The sequence below is a fragment of the Gopherus evgoodei genome, chromosome 7 (assembly GCF_007399415.2).
Source record: "Gopherus evgoodei ecotype Sinaloan lineage chromosome 7, rGopEvg1_v1.p, whole genome shotgun sequence".
NCBI lineage: Eukaryota > Metazoa > Chordata > Testudines > Testudinidae > Gopherus > Gopherus evgoodei.
In genome coordinates, this window is record NC_044328.1 from 112623392 (window position 1) to 112646302 (window position 22911).

The 22911-nt window shown below is 43.2% G+C and overlaps 1 protein-coding gene across 3 annotated transcripts in view; it reads left to right on the forward strand.

The window, feature by feature from the left end:
• The window catches only part of LOC115654357, a 44603-nt gene that overhangs the window by 16327 nt on the left and 5365 nt on the right, over positions 1–22911 (forward strand). For 2 of the 3 annotated variants that reach the window (XM_030568497.1, XM_030568499.1), the window contains exons 5-14: positions 1971–2134; positions 4448–4539; positions 10670–10746; positions 11296–11379; positions 14677–14747; positions 15248–15325; positions 19435–19495; positions 19589–19679; positions 20658–20737; positions 22378–22512. In XM_030568497.1, the coding sequence (XP_030424357.1) occupies positions 1971–2134; positions 4448–4539; positions 10670–10746; positions 11296–11379; positions 14677–14747; positions 15248–15325; positions 19435–19495; positions 19589–19679; positions 20658–20737; positions 22378–22512 (933 nt within the window). The remainder of the gene's footprint in view (positions 1–1970; positions 2135–4447; positions 4540–10669; positions 10747–11295; positions 11380–14676; positions 14748–15247; positions 15326–19434; positions 19496–19588; positions 19680–20657; positions 20738–22377; positions 22513–22911) is intronic. The other variant, XM_030568498.1, reaches the window with a different exon arrangement.

The window sequence follows — 22911 nt, forward strand, 5'->3', positions numbered from 1 at the left end:
CTTATATCCCTAATGAAAAAGGTTCAATTGCAAATTTGTTGTGAATTTTTAAACTTGCATTTGAGCTTCAGTAGTCCCTTGTAATGAGACCATAAGCAGTGTTAGGAACAGTATGGTAGAAACTAGTGCTTTTGTGTAAAATCCAATGTGGCTGAATCCTCATCGGTGTTTTAATCAAACAGTTGCAATTTAATTACAGTTCAGTCAATCTCTATTCTGGCTAGGAGTCTTGACGCAGGCACTTTATATCAACAAGTATAAAACTATTGTTTCATCAGTTTTATTGTACCTGCTCATTTTTTTGCCATTTACATTTTAATTCTTTTTGTGTGAAACTTGGGAATTAAGTTTTCTGGCATTCCTGCTTCCATACCAGTGCTCTTTCCTACCTGCAATGTGCAGTGGCATATAAATAGCATATACAACACATGTAGATAGCACATTTGACAATTTCCTTTACTTTATGCTGAAAATCTGATGTATGTTATAGTGAACTGTGAACGATTTGAACTTTTCTGAGGAGGATAAAAAGATTGCTAAAAAGTGCATTTTTATGTTCGATGTGAGGCAGATGAACAATTTTTCTTTTGGAAATTCACTTTTAAATGACTAAAATACCATCCAAACAAATTCATAAAGGCCAGTGTCAGTTTAATTGTGTCAAATGTGCCTCATTTTTTCATGCATTTACTCCAGCCAGGTATGAAGTTATCATGATTGCACATGTAAACATGCCTTTGGGGATCTGTGCTTATGTGCCAAAACTGTCTGAAAAATCTGGTATTGAATGTGAAGCATGGTATAGATTATTTGCAAGGTTTGTTATTTAGAATTGTGCTTCAGATTTCACAGCTGTATGAGTGAACCTAAGTATGTATGTAGTTAGTTAGTAAACCCAAGTCACATAGTATTTGTGTTTGTTTTTAATAAGCTTTTTTTCCTCCCCTTAGGGAACCATTTGTGTGTCCATAATAATGCAAGCTCTAGTGTTCTCAGAGTATCTTTACTATCCAGGAAATGAAATACTCCAAGGAGATGAGATTATGTATTATTGCTGCTCTGTAAATGGCTTTTTGAAGCATTACCAAATTCCAGGGGAGGGGAAATAAAAGCTATTACAAATCTCAGAACCTGTGCTCATACCCCTGATGATGAGTCTAAAATAATTACTTGGCTTTATAGTCACCTGCTAATTAACAGGCTATACATTTCACCTGGTTCCTCATGATTGATTCCTAGGATCATGCAGTTCCGACCATCTGCAGCCCTTGATCCAGGCTTGCAACTCCTTCTGTTGTCACAATTCTGAGTCCTCTTCTTCCCTCTGTGTATGCAATTCACATTGACATGAATGGGAATTGCATACACTGATGCAATGTCTATATGCCCTTAAGCACTCCCTTTTAACTTAATTGGTTGAGGCCTATGGAATGAATTAATTTTTTGAAACTGGTTGATTAAAATGAGATATTCTGCAGATAGCAGAAGAGAAGTGTGATTGACATTGAAGTTAATGAGTATCACAGTCAAGCATTAAGTTTAATCAGTCTTGCGAATCTTCATTGCTCACAAACTTGTCTTGAAAATAATACTATCAAATAATGGTCCGCTGATGGATATAAAATATCCTTAATCTGTCAATTTACCATTGGAGCACAACTCAGAAGACCTAGAGTCTATTCCTGGCCCTGCCGCTGGCCTGCTAGGTGACCATGGGCAAGTCACTTCACCTCCCCATGCCTCAGTTGCCCAGCGTGTAAATTGGGGATACAGCTACTGATCTTCTTTGTAAAGCACTTAGACATCTACTGATGAAAAGTACTGTATAAGAACTGGGTCGTCGTCTTATTATTATTACCACAATACTCTAGACCTGACTGCAGTATAGCAATGTATTGATACCAAACAGCATCTGTGTAGAAAGGAACCGTACTGGTTGCTTTATAATAATTTACTTTCCCTTCTTGAAGTCAAGGATCTCTGAGCGTGCCATACATATTCTTCATCAGTGTCCTCAGGAGCGAAGTGAGAAGGACATCAGCTACATATTAATCACCCTGCAGCCCGTGAAGGCCTTTGGAAATTACTCCACAATGATTCAGAAGAAGGTGGCAAAGGCTGGATGGTATTCAAGGTAATAAGGAGGATAAATTCTATGGGGAGAGAGATTGAATTGGTAAAGTCATAGGCAGCTCTGCTATACAGGCAAAACAGGTCAGTGTTTTGGGCAGCAGATCAAAGGCAGCAATAGTATGAGTTACTGTATGGGCTGACATCTAACCAGTTTGTGTAGGACAATAAACACTATAGTGCTGATGTTGAATAAAGGCAAGAAAATTGCTAAACTGTTCTTATTTTTATGATAACTTATGGTCTTGTATAGGGTCTTTACCATGACTGATGTTCCATTGACAAGCAGCATGATTTACACTACCACAAAGATTCAGAAAAGGAGGAAAAACAGCTAAAGCATTTGAAATGTAAAATATTAAGTAAGGGTTTAATTTTAACATTTTTGTTCCCTTTCGCTTTAGGTGGAGAGGGTTTTTAAAAGACCCTTCCCCATTTGATAGTCGTTTAGATGGTATCAAAGGTGGTAGTAATTGTTCTTTTTGGGAGAAAAGAGACGTTAGTTGAGAAGGGTTGAAGTGTTGTTATTGCTGTTACTGTTAAAGTCAATCCGGTTTCCTAAGAAGACAAAACGAGAGAGACACACACACACACACACACACACACACACACACACACACACACACACACACACACACACACACACACACACACAGAAAGGAACAACAAAAATAGAAAATTCAGCTTGTGTCTCTGGTGTTGACTTACACTTCTCACTGCTGAAACACAGCATGGTCTGATCTGCTACTCTGAGCCCTTATCCCCCGGCGGGGTGTGTGTGTGTGTCAATCTGAGTTATCCAAATTCAGCTATGTGAATGATGTAGCTGAAGTCGATGTACTTAGATTGACTTACCGTGGTGTCTTCACAGTGGTGAGTCGACTGCTGCCACTCCCCCATCGACTGCCTGCGCCTCTCACGGTGCTGGAGTACAAGAATCGATGGGAGAGCGCTGGGGGTTGATTTATCATGTCATTGGTTGCTGGCCACCATCCGACGGGTAGTGTAGGCGTACCCTGAGACCTGGCAAACTTGTACCAGCATTAAACTGTTTAGGGTGTTGCTTTTAGTTGCCTTTCTGGTCACAGGCTCACAACAATGTTGCAAAATATACAGTCCTGAATGGTTAAGCTAGACTCTTGTTAGATAGAAGGGGAAAAAGAGAGGGATAGGAAGAGAAGAAATAAGGTGGGGAAGGAAAACACACAAGGAGTAGGGGGGCATTTTTTTTGTCTGACTCCCCAGGTAGTGTTTGGGATTCAGCCAGAGAGGTGGCAGTGTCAGATAGGACCCTCTCTCTGGCCTGGTCTGGAAATCTTTCAGGATCAGGATGACAAAGGCCTTGGGTGTCAGAAGACAGTGGGAATGGCAGCCATGATGGTAAAGCTTGCTCCAGTATCCACTTTTTCTCCCTGCAGTCTTTCTTTAAGGATTCTAAAAGGTAATGATGGGTGGAAAAGCCACCAATTTTGTCCACCAGTTAGGCCTAATTTCCAACACACCAATTTTGAGTCACTTATTTTTGTTCTCAAACTTTTCTTGTTTACCAAACATGATCTTAACACAGTCCTTGCATTATATCACTAGGCCTTTTTGTTTGGACTAATTCAAAGTCTTTCTGTCTTGCGTTTGCACCTTTTCCATTCCGTATTTGTTCTTATAGGTTACTGGGACATTTTATGAACTTTTACTCTCTTTTCACTGTTGAGCTCACAAGTAGGGTAAATATGTAGACCCAATTATTACAACAGCCCTGAATTTTTGGTATGTTCCAATCAGGATCCAAAACTGCATTCACTTTTCACACTTGAGCTTTGATATACAAGCATTTATACTATCCAGTGTGTTTGCGTGACAGTATAGATGAAAATCTGCCCTTTTGGGGGCAGGAATTTGGAAATAAAATGTATGTTACAACTCCCAACCAGGCCTTACTTATATTAGCACTTTTCCTGCCATGGCTGCAGCTCCATCAGCATTAGCAAAAGTGGGAATCCTAGTAATAATAATTTATAGTATCTAACTCTTATATCCATAGATCCCAAAGGAGATTATAATCAATTTAGTGATGGGAAACTGAGTCACAGAGAAGTGAAGTGACTTATCCAAGGTCACTAGCAGGCCAGTAGCAGAGCTGGGAATAGAATCCAGGTCTTCTGAGTCACCAGCCAGTGCTCTTTCCAGTAGACCACAGTATGTAAAACAAAATGAGATGATGTGGGTCTGTGATTTAGCAATGAACTTAAGACTTTGAAGATTCAAGATGTTCAGAACAGCTTGGAACTATAGCAACACTGTTAAACTCTTTATTGTTCAGGGAATCTGTCCTTTCTAGGTATGAATCCTGCCAAGTGATGATCCAACAGGGCTACGCACCACACTCCTTCTATATCTGTCTCTCAGGATCTGGTAGGTAGTAGATTATTAAAAAAATAAGAAATGGTATTTATTGCTGTGCCTCGGGGAGCCCAATTAAATTAAGGTTCAGTTTATTTATGTGAAGGGTGTACAGTGTTTCTTCTACTTAAGATTCTTTACAAGAGGCCTTTTGAATGTTTTACAGCATTTTAAAATGAACTTCAGTGGAGTTGGCAGATAGCGCAATAACCTTATATAGGGAAAGCCTTGTTTTCTGACTTCAGACAGGAATTGCTGCATGGTGGATAGAGACCTTTGATCAGCAGTGATACTAAGCTTCCTTGCCTCTTTCAAACATAGATAAGCCATCAGTATTTTGTTGTTAAAGAAAACCAAAAATTAGACACATGTTGCCCAAAGATAATTCCTCCAGAATTCTTATGTCTGACAGAGGGTATGTCTACACTACGAAATTAGGTCCAATTTATAGAAGTCGATTTTTTAGAAATCGATTTTATATAGTCGATTGTGTGTGTCCCGACTTAAGACTATTAAGACCATTAACTCGGCGGAATGCATCCACAGTACCAAGGCTAGCATTGACTTCCGGAGCGTTGCACTGTGGGTAGCTGTCCCACAGTTCCCATAGTCTCCACCACCCATTGGAATTCTGGGTTGAGATCCCAGTGCCTGATGGATCAAAAACATTGTCACGGGTGGTTCTGGGTACATGTCATCAGGCCCTCCTCCCTCCCCACCCATGAAAGCAACAGCAGACTATCATTTTGAGCCTTATTTCCTGCGTTACTTGTGCAGACGCCATACCACGGCAAGCATGGAGCCTGCTCAGCTCGCCATCACCGTGCATCTCCTGGATGCTGGCAGACATGGCACTGCATTGCTACACAGCAGCAGCTCATTGCCTTGTGGCAGCAGACAGTACGTTACGACTTGTAGCCATTGTCATTGTCTCCTGGGAGCTATTTTAGCCGACCTCAGTGAGGTCAGTTGGGGGACCTGGGCAGACATGGGTGCTCCTGGCAGACCTTGGTGAGGTCAGTCAGAGGTGCCTGGACATAAATGGGAGTGATGCCAGGTCATTCTCTTTTTAAATTTCATCTCATGGAGATGCAGTCGTACTGCACCATCTTCTGGGAAGCAGCCAGGCAATGAGGATGGCTAGCAATCGTACTGCACCGTCTTCTGGCAAGCAGCCGGAAGACGACGATGGCTACCAGTCGTACTGCACATCTTCTGGCACGCACCCAGGAGATGACGATGGCTAGCAGTCATACTGCACCGTCTGCTGCAAGCCTAAGATGTATAAGAAAGATGGAGTGGATCAAAACAAGAAAGAGACCAGATTTGTTTTGTATTAATTTGTATTCATTTGCTCTCTCCTCCCTCCCACCATGAATAGTTGGGGGAGGGATAGCTCAGTGGTTTGAGCATTGGCCTGCTAAACCCAGGGTTTTGAGTTCAATCCTTGAGGGGGCTATTCTATGTGATAGTTGTGTGTGTTTCTCCTTGATGCAAACCCACTCCCTTTGTTGATTTTAATTTCCTGTAAGGCAAGTTGCCCCTCCCTCCGTCAGAGCAACGACAGACAATCATTTTGCACCTTTTTTCAGCGCAGATGCCATAGCACGGCAAGCATGGAGCCCGCTCAGATCACTATGGCAATTATGAGCCCTGTAAACACCACACGCATTATCCTGCAGTATATGCAGAACCAGAACCTGCAAAAGCAAAACCAGGCGAGGAGACGATGGCAGTGCGGTGACGAGAGTGATGAGGACATGGACACAGACTTCTTTCAAAGTACGGGCCCCGGCAATGTGGGCGTCATGGTGTTAAAGGGCAGGTTCATGCCATGGAACGCCGATTCTGGGCCCGGGAAACAAGCACGGACTGGTGGAACTGCATAGTGTTGCAGGTCTGGGATGAGTCCCAGTGGCTGCGAAACTTTAGCATGCATAAGGGCACTTTCATGGAACTTTGTGACTTGCTTTCCTCTGCCCTGAAGTGCAACAATACCAAGATGAGAGCAGACCTCACAGTTCACAAGCGAGTGGCGATAGTCCTGTGGAAGCTTGCAGTGCCAGACAGCTACCGGTCAGTCGGGCATCAATTTGGAGTGGGAAAATCTACTGTGGGGGCTGCTGTGATGCAGGTAGCCCACCAGGGCCGGGGCTTCCATTTAGGCGACCGGGCACCAGGATTTGGGAGGGTGGCAGACTGCTCCGGTGGACCTCCCGCAGGCGTCCCTGCAGATGGTTTGCTGATCCCGCGGCTTTGGTGGCGCATCCGCAGGCACGCCTGCGGCAGGTCCACTGGAGCTGTGGGACCAGTGGACCATCCGCAGGGACGCCTGCGGGAGGTCCACCAGAGCTGCGGGACCGGCGAGCCTAGGGCGCCAAAAACCTTCGCGCTGCTCCTGTAGCCAACGCAGTCAAAGAGCTGCTGCTATCAAGTGTAGTGAGTCTGGGAAATGTGCAGGTCATAGTGGATGGCTTTGCTGCATAGGGATTCCCTAACTGTGGTGGGATGATAGATGGAACCCATATCTCTATTGTGGCACTGGAGCACCAAGGCAGTGAGTACATAAACCGAAAGTGGTACTTTTCAATAGTGCTGCAAGCACTGGTGGATCACAAGGGAAGTTTCACCAACATCAACGTGGGATGGCCGGGAAAGGTATATGACACTCGCATCTTCAGGAACTCTGGTCTGTTTCCAAAGCTGCAGCAAGGGACTTTCTTTCCAGACCAGAAAATAATTGTTGGGGATGTTGAAATGCCTATAGTTAACCTTGGGGACCCAGCCTACCCATGAATGCCATGGCTCATAAAGCCATACACAGGCAGCTTGGACAGTAGTCAGGAGCTGTTCAAACTATAGGCTGAGCAAGTGCAGAATGGTGGTAGAATGTGTATTTGGACGTTTAAAAGCATGCTGGCACAGTTTACTGACTTGGATAGACCTCAACAAAACCAATATTGCCATTATTACTGCTTGCCGTGCGCTCCACAATGTCTGTGAGAGTAAAGGGGAGACGTTTATGGCGGGGTGGGAGGTTGAGGCAAATCGCCTGACCGCTGATTACGCGCAGCCAGACACCAGGTAGTTAGCAGAATACAGGAGGGTGTGGTGCACATCAGAGAAGCTTTGAAAACCAGTTTCATGACTGGCCAGGCTACAGTGTGAAAGTTCTGTTTGTTTCTCCTTGATGAACGCGCCCCTCCCCCCAACCCCGCAGTTCACTCTACTTCCCTGTAAGCTAACTACCCTCCCCTCCCCCCCCTTCAATCACCATTTGCAAAAGCAATAAAGTCATTGTTGCTTCATATGCATGCATTCTTTATTAATTCATCACACAAATAGGGGGATAACTGCCAAGGTAGCCTGGGAGGGGTGGGAGAGGAGGGAAGCACTGGGTGGGATGGGGGAGGAGGGAAGAACAAAGCCACACTGCACTTTAAAACTTAGTGAATGCCAGCTTTCTGTTGCTTGGGCAGTTCTCTGGGGTGGAGTGGTTGGGTGCCCAGAGGCCCCCCCATCGCATTCTTGGGTGTCTGGGTGAGGAGGTTATGGAACTTGGGGAGGAGGGTGGTTGGTTACACAGGGGCTGTAGCGGTGGTCTGTGCTCATGCTGCCTTTCCTGAACCTCAACCATACTCCGGACCAGATCAGTTTGTTCCTCCAGTAGCCTCAGCATTGCCTCTTTCCTTCTGTCACCAAGCTGATGTCACCTATCATCTTCAGCCCGCCACTTATTATCTTCAAGCCGCCACCTCTCCTCGCGTTCATATTGTGCTTTCCTGGACTCTGACATTGATAAAGAGAGAGAAAGAACAGTTGTTGTTTGAATGCCAGCAAACACCGGAACTATACGCTGTGTTATGCAATGATTCCAGACTACGTGCTACTGGCCTGGCATGCTAAAGTGTCCTATCATGGAGGATGGAATAAGGCTGCCCTCCCTAGAAACCTTTTGCAAAGGCTTTGGGAGTACATCCAGGAGAACTTTATGGAGGTGTCCCTGGAGTATTTCTGCTCCATCCCCAGACACGTTAACAGACTTTTCCAGTAGCTATACTGGCCGCGAATGCCAGGGCAAATTAATCCTTAAACACATTTGCTTTTAAACCATGTATAATATTTACAACAGTACACTCGCCAGAGGTCCCTTCTCTGCCTGGTGGGTCCAGGAGGCAGCCTTGGGTAGGTTTGGGAGGTACTGACTCCAGGTCCAGGGTGAGAAACAGTTTCTGGCTGTCGGGGAAAACGGTTTCTCCGCTTGCTTGCTGTGAGCAATCTTCAACCTCATCCCTCAAACCCATATCCCTGTTGTGCGCTACTCCATTGACGGAGTCAAAGCACAGGGTCGGGTAGTTGTAGGAGCACCTCCTTAAATGGCATGCAGCTCATAGAAGTGGCATGTCTGGGGCTCTGACCCAGAGCAGTTGTTTGCCTCTCTGTTTTTTTGGCAGGCTTGTCTCAGCTCCCTAAGTTTCATGCAGCACTGCTGCAGGTCCTTTTTATAGCCTCTGTCCTTCATGCACTTGGAGATTTTTTCAAATGTTTGGGCATTTTGTCTTTTGGAATGGAGTTCTGATAGCATGGATTTGTCTCCCCGTACAGCCATCAGTTTCCATACCTCCCATTCAGTCCATGCTGGGGCTCTTTTGCGATTCTGGGACTCCATCATGGTCACCTTTGCTGATGAGATCTGCACTCACCTGCAGATTGCCATGCTGGCCAAATAGGAAATGAGATTGAAACGTTCGTGGGCCTTTTCCTGTGTACCTGACCAGTGCATCTGAGTTGAGAGCGCTGTCCAGAGCGGTCAAAATGGCGCATTCTGGGATAGCTCCCGGAGGCCAATACCATTGAATTGTGACCACACTACCCCAAATTCAACCTGGCAAGGTCGATATCAGCGCTAATCCGCTCGTTGGGGGAGGACTACAGAAATCAATTTTAAGAGCCCTTTAAATAAAAAAAATGGCTTCGTCATGTGGACAGGTGCAGGGTTAAATTGATGTAATGCTGCTAAATTTGACCTAAACTCGTAGTGTAGACCAGGGCAGAGAGAAGGATTTAAACTTAATCTTCAGTGTAATCCATTAGAATTTCAAACAGGTTTCTTTGTTTACATTTTTTTTATTCTCTGTCTCTTGAAAACTTATGGCTCTGTTCCTTTGAATTCCAAACTGCAGCACAGTGAGCCTGATCTTGTGAAGTACTGAGCACCATGGTGCTCTGTTTCTCACAAGATTTGGCCTCCTGACAGGAAAGTTTTGCCACATTAGCTGGAATTAGGGATCCAGTAATTTGTCTTGGGGGTCTGTTTTTCTCTATTTACACATACGTTAACATTCTCTAAACCTCACAGAAATTGTGCGTTTGAGTGCAGGTGCATGTGTTAATGGAAGGAGTAGAGCACTACTCATGTTTTAAATATATCTATTTCCTTACACTGAAACGTGAGTAGTTATGCAGCATATTTTCTGCATCTAATTATAATTTGCTCACACCTAGCAGAAACAATGAAACAGACGTGTACCTTGCATATTTGAGAGTATTTTTTCTTAATAAAAATTGTAGTTCCAAGAGGAATTTTGTATCAGATCAGTACACATCTCAGAGGATCTGAGTTTAGGCACCTGTCTCCTGGGCAACATGTTGTGTCATCTGAAACATGTTGCCACGCACTTTAGACTCTTCTCAGCTGCATATTTGGTAGTGTTAAGGAAATGCCTGTGTTACGTAAATAATTCTCTAAGCTCTTAATACCAGTCTGCACTACAGAAAATATTCCAGACCTTTTGTACCCTTCAAAAGAGTCAGAGTCTGTGTGATCATGTAAAGTTTACAAGAAGCAGTAATACTATGTCCCTATCATTTGTCATGTTTTGTAAACCTACCTTCCACTCCCTATTTTTGTTTTCTTGTTTTTTGTTTTTTTTTGCAAAACATACATTTTGGATTCAAACTGCTTGAAAATATCCTGTTGAAGCTCACAACAATCGGGATAATGATACATATATTTTTCATACTTAAAGAGCCTCACATCACATTCACAAGGGGTCTAGAAAAAATGCTAACTTGTTTGCACAATAAGCCCCTATTTGATTTACAAGTTAACAGCTAATTCATGGTGATCTTTACTTTGTAGCAACAGTTATCAAGAGGAACAATGACAGTGGCCAAGTAAAGCCTGCCTGGTTCTTTAGTCGAGGGGATGCATTTGGGGTGAGTTACAAAACAGTGCACTAGGTATTGAAATACATCAACAGCAAGATAGGTTTGAGTCACCCTGTTGTTTTTGCAAGGTAGATAAATTGAGTTTCATGCAATTTACTGTGTGTGTCACACAGAAGAGACACAAAATTGAAATCTCAAACACTTGTGGTTATTAAAATTTCCACATGCTTCCCCTGAGAGCTGAGGTTTGTCCAAGTGTTCTTGGGTAACATTTGTACTTGCTAGCACTGTAGCGCTGCATTCTATGCACCAGTTGGCTACTATTCTGCGCTCCAGCTGTGTTTCAGTGGTGGAGAGAGATCTGTCTTGTGGGATATAGAGTCCTGTATAAATAAGATGACTTTTTATAATGTGTGACTTTTTACTATCTGCTGATTTATTTTCAATAGCACAAAACATATTCTCTGTTGCCTAGTTAAATATAGATGTGGGGAGAGAGAAGATTTGAAATTAAAAAATGATTAAAAACTAAATTGATATTTTAAAATTATATGCTTTTCCTCTCCTCACTCCACCCTTTTAATTATTATTTTTCAGGATAGAGAGATTATAAATGGTGACTACTGGCAGACAACTGTTATTATTCAGGAACCAGCTGAGTTTCTCTGTATTGACCGAGAGGTAAATATTTCTTACATTTATGATAAATAAAAATGGTTAATAGTCAAACATATGTAAGTCCATTGGACCAAATTCTGCCCACAGTTACAGCCAGGCTACCCCTACCGAGTTGCAGCAGTGTTGCGTGAGCATAATCAAAGGTCAGAATTTGGCTGCCTTTATTCAGAGACACTGCGGTATAAATATAATTTGATGTGCAGCAAAAAGTTCCACCATTGATGGCTGTTCTTCAGAAATTTGTTCCATCTGCATTTGATGGATGATCAAGTTGCTACACCCCTACTATAAAACTGCCTGAGGTAAAAGTGGAGAATGCTCACCTTATGTTATATAATCAGATGCTTTACATTGGTGTTGTGTGTGTCAGATTCAAGGGATCACACAGTTGACCATGTGAATGCAAACATAATGTGAGGTCAACAAACCATGTTTATGCAGCGATGACAGAACCAGTTTGGATAAAGTAAGAATTCCCTAGGTTCTTGGTTTAGAATTTAGACCCATCCTTTTTTGGAGGATCGGAACAGTTTGAATGACCTTTTTTTGCCATTCTTGTGCACTATTTCACTTCTGGGTTTTGGCTGGGAATGGAAGAGGCTCATGGCAAAGCCAAAACACCACCAGGGGAGTTGTTCTTAGGGTATTCCTAGCTTGACTGGAAACAGGAAGTGCTAGAAATTCCATGAGTCTCACCAGATTCTGATAGTTCAACAACTGGGAGATTCTCCCCTCCAAACCTTTGAAGATGTATCCACCTGTAGTTTTGCTATACATCAACATAATGCAGAGACTTTAAAACACAGTGGGCCAAATTAATCTCTGATGTAACTGAAGTGACTTCAATGGAGTTACATCAAGGGTGAATCTGAACCAACCACTTGCTACTTATCCATATCTGAAAATGGAGCATGAGGTAGATTAAAATAAAGTTAGCTTGACTGTACATCCAATTAACTGGTCACATATGTACTTGGTTGTTTGTGTGCGTGCAGTTCTTGAGTGCAGTGGCGGTGACTGCGTGCACATATTGGATATGCATATACACAAGTATTTTTTTCTAAAAATGTAGGCCTTGATATCCATAAGCAAGCATGTAACAGGAGGTTTGAAGGCTAGTCAGCCTAGTGCAGTGGTCCCTAAACTGTGGGGTGCGTCCCCCTACGGGGGCGCGGAGGAATGGGAGAGTGTGGCAGGGCCCTAGCCAGCTCCCATTGGGAGGGGCGAGAAGAAAGCGCCATCTAGCCCCGCTCTGCCTCCAGGCCTTCCCCCAGCCACAGTTCCACTACTGCCCCACCGCCAGTCCCCATAGCCTTGGCACCTGACCACGGCCTGGCCACATCTTCCGCTCCAAGCCCCAGCCCCAGCCTCTCCTCCAGTCTCAGGCCCTGGCCAAAGCTCCTTTTCCGGCCCCCGACATGCCTCTAATCCTGACTGCAGCTCCAGTACCGGCCCCGGCCTCAGCCTTGAACCCTGGCAGTGGACCCCTTACCTCTGTCCACACTTCCCCTCCCTGGAAGCCACATCTCTGCTTCTGGCCCCGGCTTGGGGGGATGTGGACAGGGGAAAGGCGGGCACAACTAGATAAAGTGTTGGGACCACTGGCTTAGTGGTTAGAATGCTTAACGTCCTGCCTGCTGCTTCTGTGGTCAATGTGCCTCAGTCTTTAAGGCAGGGGTGTAGGAGAACCCAGGCCCTCCCACTCTACCAGGTCCGAGCCCAGGACCCTGTGTAAATCAACCCTTGAGTAGGAGAGCTCCCAGAGGGGCGTCTACATCCACTGCCCTGGGCTACTTTCTACTGTTGCCCCTTCAGTTTGCGACATGGCCCTACAATCCAAGTTCCTGTGATGGCTTGTCTCTAAAAGTGCCCCCTGCTGGACCTTGGGCAGAATCCTGCTGCAGTCCAAGGTTCCTCCGCGTGGGGCAGCTGTAAGTTTGGTGGGGTTGGAACCCCCACAAGGACTCTGTGCGTCAGTCACCTGGGTTCCTTTTAGGCTGGGTGCTCGTAGGCTGCCTCCTTAATTGCTTTTGGCCAGGAAGACAGTTCCTGGTGGCTGCCTTGGCTGGCAGGCTAGTGATCCTTCCCTCAGGTATGGAGGCAACTAGCTCCTACCTCTTTGCCAGTCAGCCCTGAACAGATAGTAATTTATTGCATATGCAGAGAATATTGGGACTGTGGTACTGTACATACGTTGGGAAAAACAGGTCCTTGCCCTGAAGAGTTTCTAATCTAAATCATAGATTGACAGTCTAGTCTAGATACACAGACTAGACCAGATGAAGGTGCCATTTTTGGATTAGAATGGTAGATAACTTCACTTTTAAAAAATATTTTGTTCTTCTGTCCTTGACCGATTATTGTTGGAAAAACCTCGTGGAAGACATGAGCATTCAAGAGGGATTTGAATCTAGAGAGCAAGGCGTCTAGGGTGGCATTAAAAATGGGAAGACGGGTGGGAGCAGTGTAGGTAGTGGGAAACGCAATGTTGGACTTTGCTATAAGATGTCTCTGCGTGTGTGTTATGATCAGTCAAGTTTGAAGTACTCATGAACACTGCTGGGGAATAGCTATAGATAATGCTGCCCTTTGGATCAGCCACTGTATTGTAAATCAGAGCAGGAAAAAAGGATAGTCTTCTAATTATTGTGGTTAAGGTACTAGAGTAAGAATCAGGACATTTTGGTTCTTTTCCTAGGTTTGCCACAGACTCACTCTGATGTCTTGGACAAGTCACATAAACTGGGAGATTTTCAAAGGCGCCTAAGGGAATGAAGCACCCAAATCCCAATGAATTCCAGTAGGAATTGGGTGCCAATCCCAGCCTTAATCTGTGTGCTTCAGTTTCAGGATAATAACACTTCCTTACTTTGCAGGGAGGCTATGAGGTTAAGTCATTAATATTTGTGAGATGCTCAGATACTGTCATGACAAGTGCCATAGAAAATCCTACACATAAAATAAGCAGTGAATGATAATGTCATGTATAATACAGCCAAGGTGCCAGGTCAGATTTCCTCGGGAGCTACAGAAATTGTGCTTCTCAAAGGAGGGATGGGTGAGGGGAGGAAAAGCCCATAAAGGAAGAGGGGGGACCCTTCTGCAAAGGAAATGTTGGTTAAACTGTCTTCCTTCTGGAGTCCTAGCTCTGTTCCTTGTAACATTGCTGTCTACCATTCTCATCCTTTAAGTGCTTAGGGAACCACTTTAAGATAAGAGAAGAAAGAGTTTGATTATGAATAGGCGAATGGGAGGTTTTTCTATTTTTAAAATATTTTTTAACTGGTTGTTTTCTTAAAGGATTTCATCAAGATTTTCCTGTCTGGTGGGAAAAAAGTGTTTGGAGATCCTGAGCAGATGCGGTTTCTGAGGTAGGATGGAAGAACTTCAGACTTTTCAGTTACCACATCTGTGAATCCGCTGTGTTGTTAACTGGAGGAGGGTTCATCACCAGAAAAATACTGTTGGCCTTTTGACTGTTTTTCTCCTCTTTCACATAAGCAAGTCAATTAACTACTCTGTGTGTCTCAGTTTCTCCATATGCAGATAGGCACAATAACTCCTCTCAGGATTGTTGTGAATCTTGCTGATTTGCCACATTGGAGATCTTCATGTTGAAGGCATTATTAGAACTACTAATATCTTTAGTAATAATGAATCATTTACAGTCCACTAAATGTCCTGTCTCTGTTTTGTTACAATGGCAAACTAACTTTCTGGCATAGTTTGAGAGTTTTTACTTTAACATTATACTGGTCTTGCTGATCCCTCCATAAAATGAACAGGAGTACAGTGACTTTTAACACTACAGATGCTATTTGACTTTAATAGATGGGATGGTCCTCACAATTGCTTTCTCTGATTTGCTTAGAAGTCTGCACTATTTTAAAGGCTGGCCCATCAATCTGCTGGAAGACAATCCTGGAAAATGCATTGTCTGTCACTACAGGTAAGAAAAGTTTTTTCAGTGTAGAAAACCAGCATTATCCAGTGGAATTATTATTATATAACATTTAGATTGTGCTGTAAGTTTCCATTGTGCTTTACAAATAAGTACTCTGGCAGTGGGGTTATTCATAGTAGTAAGCACTATGCCCAGTAGCACATGTTTTTCAGGACTGGGACCACCGAAGACATGTTCCTAGACCCTAGGAACTTAGTTTGAGACCCTGATCCTGCAGTTGGATCTGCTTTAGCCAATCCCTTTGCACCTGCAGAACTGAGATCTGCATGATTCAGGGTCAGCTGAGACAGATGTGGTTGCAGAATTGGTATCTAAATAAGGATGAACATAGGGTGCTCACTAAAAATCTCTGGCAAAACTAGAATTTATTATAATGTTAGTATTAGTCTTTCCATAGATGACTAAGGCTTTCACATTTCCAAGGGTGCAATCTGGACTGTTGAACAGCTCTGTCCCCTCAGTTATCCAACCTGGGTTGCCTTTTACTCTGTCGTTGTGAGAGTAAGCACTCCTGCTCTGCTCTCACACAGCTTCTAGCATGTAAATCACTCCAAGCCATACTCTGAGTGCTATGGCCAGCCTCTCTTGTATTACACTGCAGAGCAACACCAGCAAATTCCCAGTCCCAGACTTCCCCCAGAAATGTGTGGCTTGTATTACCCAGCCTTCTCCTGGACAACGCAGGCTTATATAAAGTCTGTCATTTTAATAGAAAATGATATGCACAAATCCTGTTATCTCAAATGGAGTTTCCCAAACACTTCAATCACACTGGTCTTGATAAAACAGTGAAACAGGTTTATTAACAACAGAAAGATTGTTTTTTAAGTGATCACAAGTAATAACATAAGACCATAAGAACAGCCATACTGGGTCAGACCAAATGTCCATCAAGCCCGGTACCCTGTCCTCTGACAGTGGTCAATGGCAGGTGCCCCAAAGGGAATGAACAGACAGGTTATCATCAAGTGGCCCATGCCCTGTCACCCAATCCCAGCTTCTGGCAAACAGAGGCTAGGGACACCATTCCTGCCCAACCTGGCTAATAGGTTTATGGAAGATAGACATTGATGGATCTATCTAGCACCCTTTTGAACCCTGTTATAGTACTGGCCTTCACAACACCCTCTGACAAGGAGTTCCAGAGGTTGACAGTGCATTGCATGAAAAAATACTTTCTTGTGTTTGTTTTAAACCTGCTACCTATTAATTTCATTTGGTGACCCCTAGTTCTTGTATTATGAGGAGTGAATAACACTTCCTTATTTACTTTCTCTATACCACTCTGATTTTATAGACTTCTATCATATCCCTCCTTAGTCACGTCTTTTCCAAGCTGAAATAATGAGAAATAAAAGTTAGAAGTGGTTACAAAGAAATAAAAGGTAAAACACAACTAGTACCTAACTTAAGCTAAATTATTTCAAAGCAAAAGTATGTCTCACCATGTTTTAGAAGTCTTACTGACTAAATTCCTTTCTGCCACGATCCCTCCTCAATCCAATAATGCTTCCTTTTTCCTTCACACATTGTTGATGCTCTGAGTAGCAATGAAGGGAGTGAGGATTTGGGGCTTCTGTTCTCCATTCTTTATACTTTTTCCTCTCCTTTGAGAATTGTCTCCAGCTGGGGTTCAGGAGACACAAAGTTTGTGAGGATGGGAACCTCCAGCTGTTTGCAAAGATATAAATTACTCACTACACATTTTTTCCTGCTAAAGAATGGCCGCTTAAACAGATGATAGTCCATTTGATTTTGTTGACACCTAACTGAAGCATTGGTTAGCCTTTTGTCTCTGGGGAACTGTTTTATGACTGTTTCCCCAGATTTGGAACATGTCTAAGTAACATCATAATGCAGAATCTTATAACTTTACATACAATATTGCCCCACACACTTTACCAGGACAATAAAGGTCAGTAAATCATGAGTTTTCAGAGGATAACTTACAAGACATAGTTTGTACAAAATTTATCATAGTCTTGAAAAAGAGGTAGAAGTAGGAACACACACTGCCACAGGCTCATATCAAATGACCACTGAAGTCAGTGAGTCTTTCTGTTGACTTCAGTGGGTATTGGATCAAACCCTGCACTGGGCCTGACAACTCTGAGATTTAATGTTAATTGCTGACTGCATATTAGTTAATTGTCTATAACATTGGAAAATTGATTTTGGTGGCTCCTCGTTTCATAGATACAAACCATGCTGAGTACTTTGTGAAAGAGTTCAAAAGTGTTATTTTAATAAAATAGCTCATTCCTCCAAATACCTGACCCTGAAATCTCAGCCATCCTCACAGGAATGTTTGATGATGGTATCAGGCAAATTTAACAGATGGACATGGCAAAAGCAGTAGCACAAGTGATATAAAGTGAGTCATGTATTTATTCTCCAGTATATGTGTTCTCTGGACTTCTCTAGATTGGGGAAGGACTCTCCCCACTTTCAGAACAACCTAGGTTGCGGGGAGACTTTCTGGCCTACAAGAAGTAACTCAGTTCATCATCTTTTGGCTTCTTTCGTGGAGCGCTCTTAAGTCGCTGTGAAGGCTAAATGACAGCTGAGCATGACAAAACTGCAGCACTTCAGGAACAGCATCAGAGTCTGCTGACTACATTGTAGATTTGGAGTAATAAGGAAATACTTTAACATTTGCAGCTTTTGGGTAGTTCAGGATGAACATTAACAATAAACAATTAACAATAAAAAAACTTTTTTCACTGTCTAACAGGTCAACTGAAATAACTCCTGAAGTGTTCTCTGAGAGCCTGATCCTGAAGCAGGGGTTCTCAAACTGGGGGTCAGGACCTCTCAGGAGGTCAGGAGGTTATTACATGGGGGGTCATGAGCTGTCAGCCTCCACCCCAAACCCAACTTAAAATATATAAAAAAGTGGTTTTAATTCATAAGGGTGTGTGTGGGGGGGGGAGGCCGCACTCATAGGCTTGCTATGTGAAAGGGGTCAGCAGTACAGAAGTTTGAGAATCACAGTCAGTGGAGTCAGTGGAAAGACTCTGACATCAGTGAGCTCTGGATCAAACCCTGTGTTTTCACTCAGGCCGTTGTTGCCGGCAGATAACTGCCTGAGGCCAAGCAACAGCGGGGGGGTCCGTCGCCTGGTGTGCTGCGCCAATAAACACACCAGGGTGGAGAAGCAAACCAAGTTTATTTGAGATCTCAAAGCGGTGCAGGGAGATTGACTCAGATCAAGCACACCTAAAACAAGCAGTCTGTTCCTTTATATCCATGAGAACTTTTCTCACTGACTAGCAATCCCCCGTTTCCCCTCCCTCCTCCTCCTTCCTCCCCCTGTAGCAATTACGTAAGCGCAGGTGCATTAAGTAATCTTGGCCGCGGCAGCTCGTTAGTAAGTTTTCCTTCTGCAAGTTATCTTGTCCTTCTGCTAAAGGTGCACAGGCCTCATTATTTCTGCTTTAGACCAGTTAGAACTGTTGCAACTGATAACGGCTGTTACACCTGGCCTTTTAGGTCGATTAAAGTTCAAACATGGAGGGACTCTTGTCTGCTGAGGCCTAAAACCAGGAAGGCTCCATACTCTTGTGGCCTTCCACTCTCCCGAGTTACGTAGGGTTATGCTTAGTGACACCAACACCGTCTCCCATTGAAGTCCACAATTGTTTTGACTGAGTATGGCCTCTAGGATTTAGATCAGTATTAACACACGTTTTCATGAAACAAAGCAACACAAATATCAAACAAAACAGCTTGCAATAAAATTTAACTATACTGCAGTACTGGACATCCAAACATAGCCATGTCATGCTAGTGCATGCTAGAGACCTGAAAAATGAAATGCATGATGATCAGATCAAACTAGCTCCCTGGATTAAGATGAGTGAAATACAGAAAGTAAACAAAAGACACAAAAACAAGAAGATTTAAAAAAAATTATTTCAGCCTTACTGAAACAGGTAAGGAACTCTTAAAACATGACATTAAACTCAATGGACTTTTTAATGGGAATGTATGTAGTGCTCATGGAAAATAACCTTAATTTGGACTCTTACAAGAAATTTTAGGAATCTCATGCCTTTTCTATATCTGTTAATTTCCTTTTGTTTTTATTGTAGAAGAGGAACCATCATTCTTAGAAACAGTAATGTGACTGAATGGATTTACATTGTGAAAGAAGTGAGTATTTACAAAGCCAGCATGGAGCTTGGAGATTTGGGGAGGTGCTGTTGGGTGATGGTTATTTTTAAACTACCTTTCATGTACTTAAAGGGAAGTTGTTCTGTACTGAAGATTTTTAAAGATGACTCTTGCCTAAGCAACAGAGCTCCCGTGAACAGAATAATGGAAGCTGAAGCCGGCAGTGAGTATGACAAAACACCCTAATGATATACAGCAAGATTGTTAGATAAGCCATTGAATTCTCCTCTAGGCATGCTTGAAAACATTAGCAATCTGAATTCCCATAGTAAGGGTGATCTGTGTGCCATTTTTGTACCAGTATAACTATTTTTCTTAGGGGGTGCATGTGACTTTTTTTTTTTTAAATGAAATAGTTTTACTGGGGCTACCCCTAGTGTGGATGCAGTTGTACCAGTATAAAGCTTATTTTCTTTCCTGTATGAGAATAAGCCATACTGGTATAACTGCATTCACACTATACCGATGTAGTTAAAGTGGTACAACTTTTGTGTGTAGACATGGCCTACATTACCTTTGCGCTCATGCAGACTTCAGAGAAGAGGGTATATACACATTGCAGTGGTACCTGCATATAGGAGACCTGGTTATAGTGAGTCTTGTCCTAGAGTGAAAGTTCTGAAGTGCTTCACTGCTACCCAGTGGACTTTCACTTTTTCAGTCCTGCTAGGCTAAAACTCTTGGACCTTATCCATGTTAGACTCTTTTTTTCTTAGCAGAAAGCACTCTAGTGTAGGGAGGCTGCTGGCATTTTAGCCAGTGTTGTCTTGACTTTCTCTGGGAAGCAGGTTTTGCTCCATTTTAGAATCCTGTCCTAAACCCCGACACAGCACCACTTAAAACCCTAGGTGACATTTTCCTGGGGATTAGCCATTGTCCTAACAGCTAATAAGCTCCACAGCCATTGCAAGTTAAAGCAGCCTTATGGTTACTCTGATTTATATTGAGGGCCAATTCAGCCCCGGGATTGCAGGAGGTGGAAAGATGCTGATTGTGAGCCTGGGACAGCTAGAATAATCTATATGTATTTACATTAATTGTAAATAAATAGTTTAAAAACCAAAGAAGATAAAAATGCTGATTTTGTACATATATATTCTAATGAAATAAGTAAATTTTTTCTTGCTGTGTTTTTAATCAGTTCACAAATCTTTGTTGACAAGCAGGACAGAGACTCCTGTGATCATTGCCATAGACACCCTGCTGAAGGGATCTGTGTTTGTGAGTATTCCATACTGAAAGAAAAATGCCTGCCTTCTTGGCTGCCATTAAAAAATGCATGTGACTCAGCTTACACTCACTCGTGTCCTTTTGTCCATTCATGGCTTATGGCATTCACAATGTGCTGCCACAGATTCACTGCTCCAGTACTCAAGATAACAAAATTAAAGCTAGCTTACGTATGTCTACGTGAGCTGCAATCACAGAGATATACCCTCTGAATCATCCTTATCAGTCTTTCAAAACGTTAGGAAATCTTCTTGTTACTTTATTTTATCTCTGATCCTTCTGAGCTGGGACATTTGCAAATAGGATTTAAGGTTATAGAATATGGTTCTAGTCAAGGCTCATTTTCTTTTAAGTAATTTTTAACAAAGGCCTGTCTACTCTAAATATATCTGACTCAGGGGTCGTGGTTACAACATATTTGTTCCCTGACCATGTTACAACATGGTTTAAAATTTGTTTTGTGGATGGTACTATGCTTCTGTAATTGAATTAGAACTTTGGACAGTCCAAGATTAGAGTTGTGTAGATGATGTCAAAGTAATGGCAAAAAATGGTTTCCCTTGAATTATTTCTCCAACTATATATGTACAGGACCAGCGCCAGTGTTTTTGGTACCCTAGGCGCGTGGCCATTTCGCCGCCCCGCGCGCTGCTTCCGTGGCTCGGGTGGACCTGCCGCAGGCGTTCCTGCGGAGGGTCTGCTGGTCCCGCGGCGCTGGTGGAGCTGCCACAGGCGTGCCTGCGGGAGGTCCACCGGAGCCGTGGGACCAGCAGACCCTCCGCAGGAATGCCTGCGGGAGGTCCACCGGAGCCACGGGACCAGCGGACCATCTGCAGGAACGCCTGCGGCGGGTCCACCAGAGCCGCGGGACCAGCGGACCCTCCGCAGGCACACCTGTGGCAGGTCAACCGGAGCCGCCTGCCGCCCCCCAATAATCCTGGCGCCCTAGGTGATTGCCTAGGTCGCCTAAATGGAAGCGCCAGCCCTGTATACGTATGACATAATTGCAATTCAATTCTTATTCAAGACAGCACTGTTAAAACATTTAAAACTGAGCTTGACAAAACACTACCAATTGTAGGGAACAATCTTTCACTGGTTGGGAGCAGATTCGGTAACATACTAGATATCTGATTTCTGTGTTTCTAAGATTTATTATGTTAAGCTGGTGGCAGCTTCCCCTGTTCATTCAGACACGTGTGTTCTAGCGAAATGCACTTCTACATGACATTTCTGTATACACCATACTGCAGAGGTGACACAAGTTCCGACCAGGTTAGACAACTGCATCATGTCTTGGAGAATAGATGATCCTAAGGGATAAAATCCTAGCTCCACTGAAGTCAATGACAAAACTCCCTTTGACTTGATTGGGACCTGAATTTCACCCGATGCATTTATTAATATATTGGCGCCCTCTGGACTCCTAATACAATATAATAAATAAAATACTGTTACAAACAAAAAGACAACATGGCCCACCAGTAATCAGGATGAACTGCAGCAATGGTAGGAGAATTTGAGTGGACAGATTGTAATGAGCATGGCTTGTGCTGAAAGTGGCAAGGGGCAAGAGGCCAGGATTGTGGGTTTTATCGAGTCTGGCTCATTTCAATTTTCTTATCTTTAAGGGACTGTTAGACTTTCTTTTTGAGGATCAGCCAAATTTGTGTGTAGTTAGCAATGGAGCTGAGTGTCTTAAGATCTCAAAAAAGTTTTACCTGCATCATGCCTCCAAAAATCTTCTGCAGAGGCTGCGAAAAAAAGTAAGTACACATTTATTTGTTTTTATGACTACCCATCTTTGCTAAATTAGATGAGTTTTGCATCTCCATACCTTGTAGTTTTCACAGTTGCACGTGTTGTGGAATAATGTTAGGCATTAAAACCATGAATATGCTTTCAAAAAATCTGAGAGGGTAGAAAGAAGTAATTCAGAACATATCAGTAGTTACTTGATATAACAGTCTTCGAATGAGCATCGCAGCAAAGAAACAGCCAATCAACATTATCATAAACCACAAGTAAAATTTTCTTCTCGGGAGGTATCCTCATCGCCCCGCCCCCATCCTTTGACCCCTTTATGCTGGGTAAGAGGAGCCCTAAAAGCTCTGCTTCAAGCTGGGGAAGGATTGCCCTCCACAGGCACTGTGGTACTCAGCATA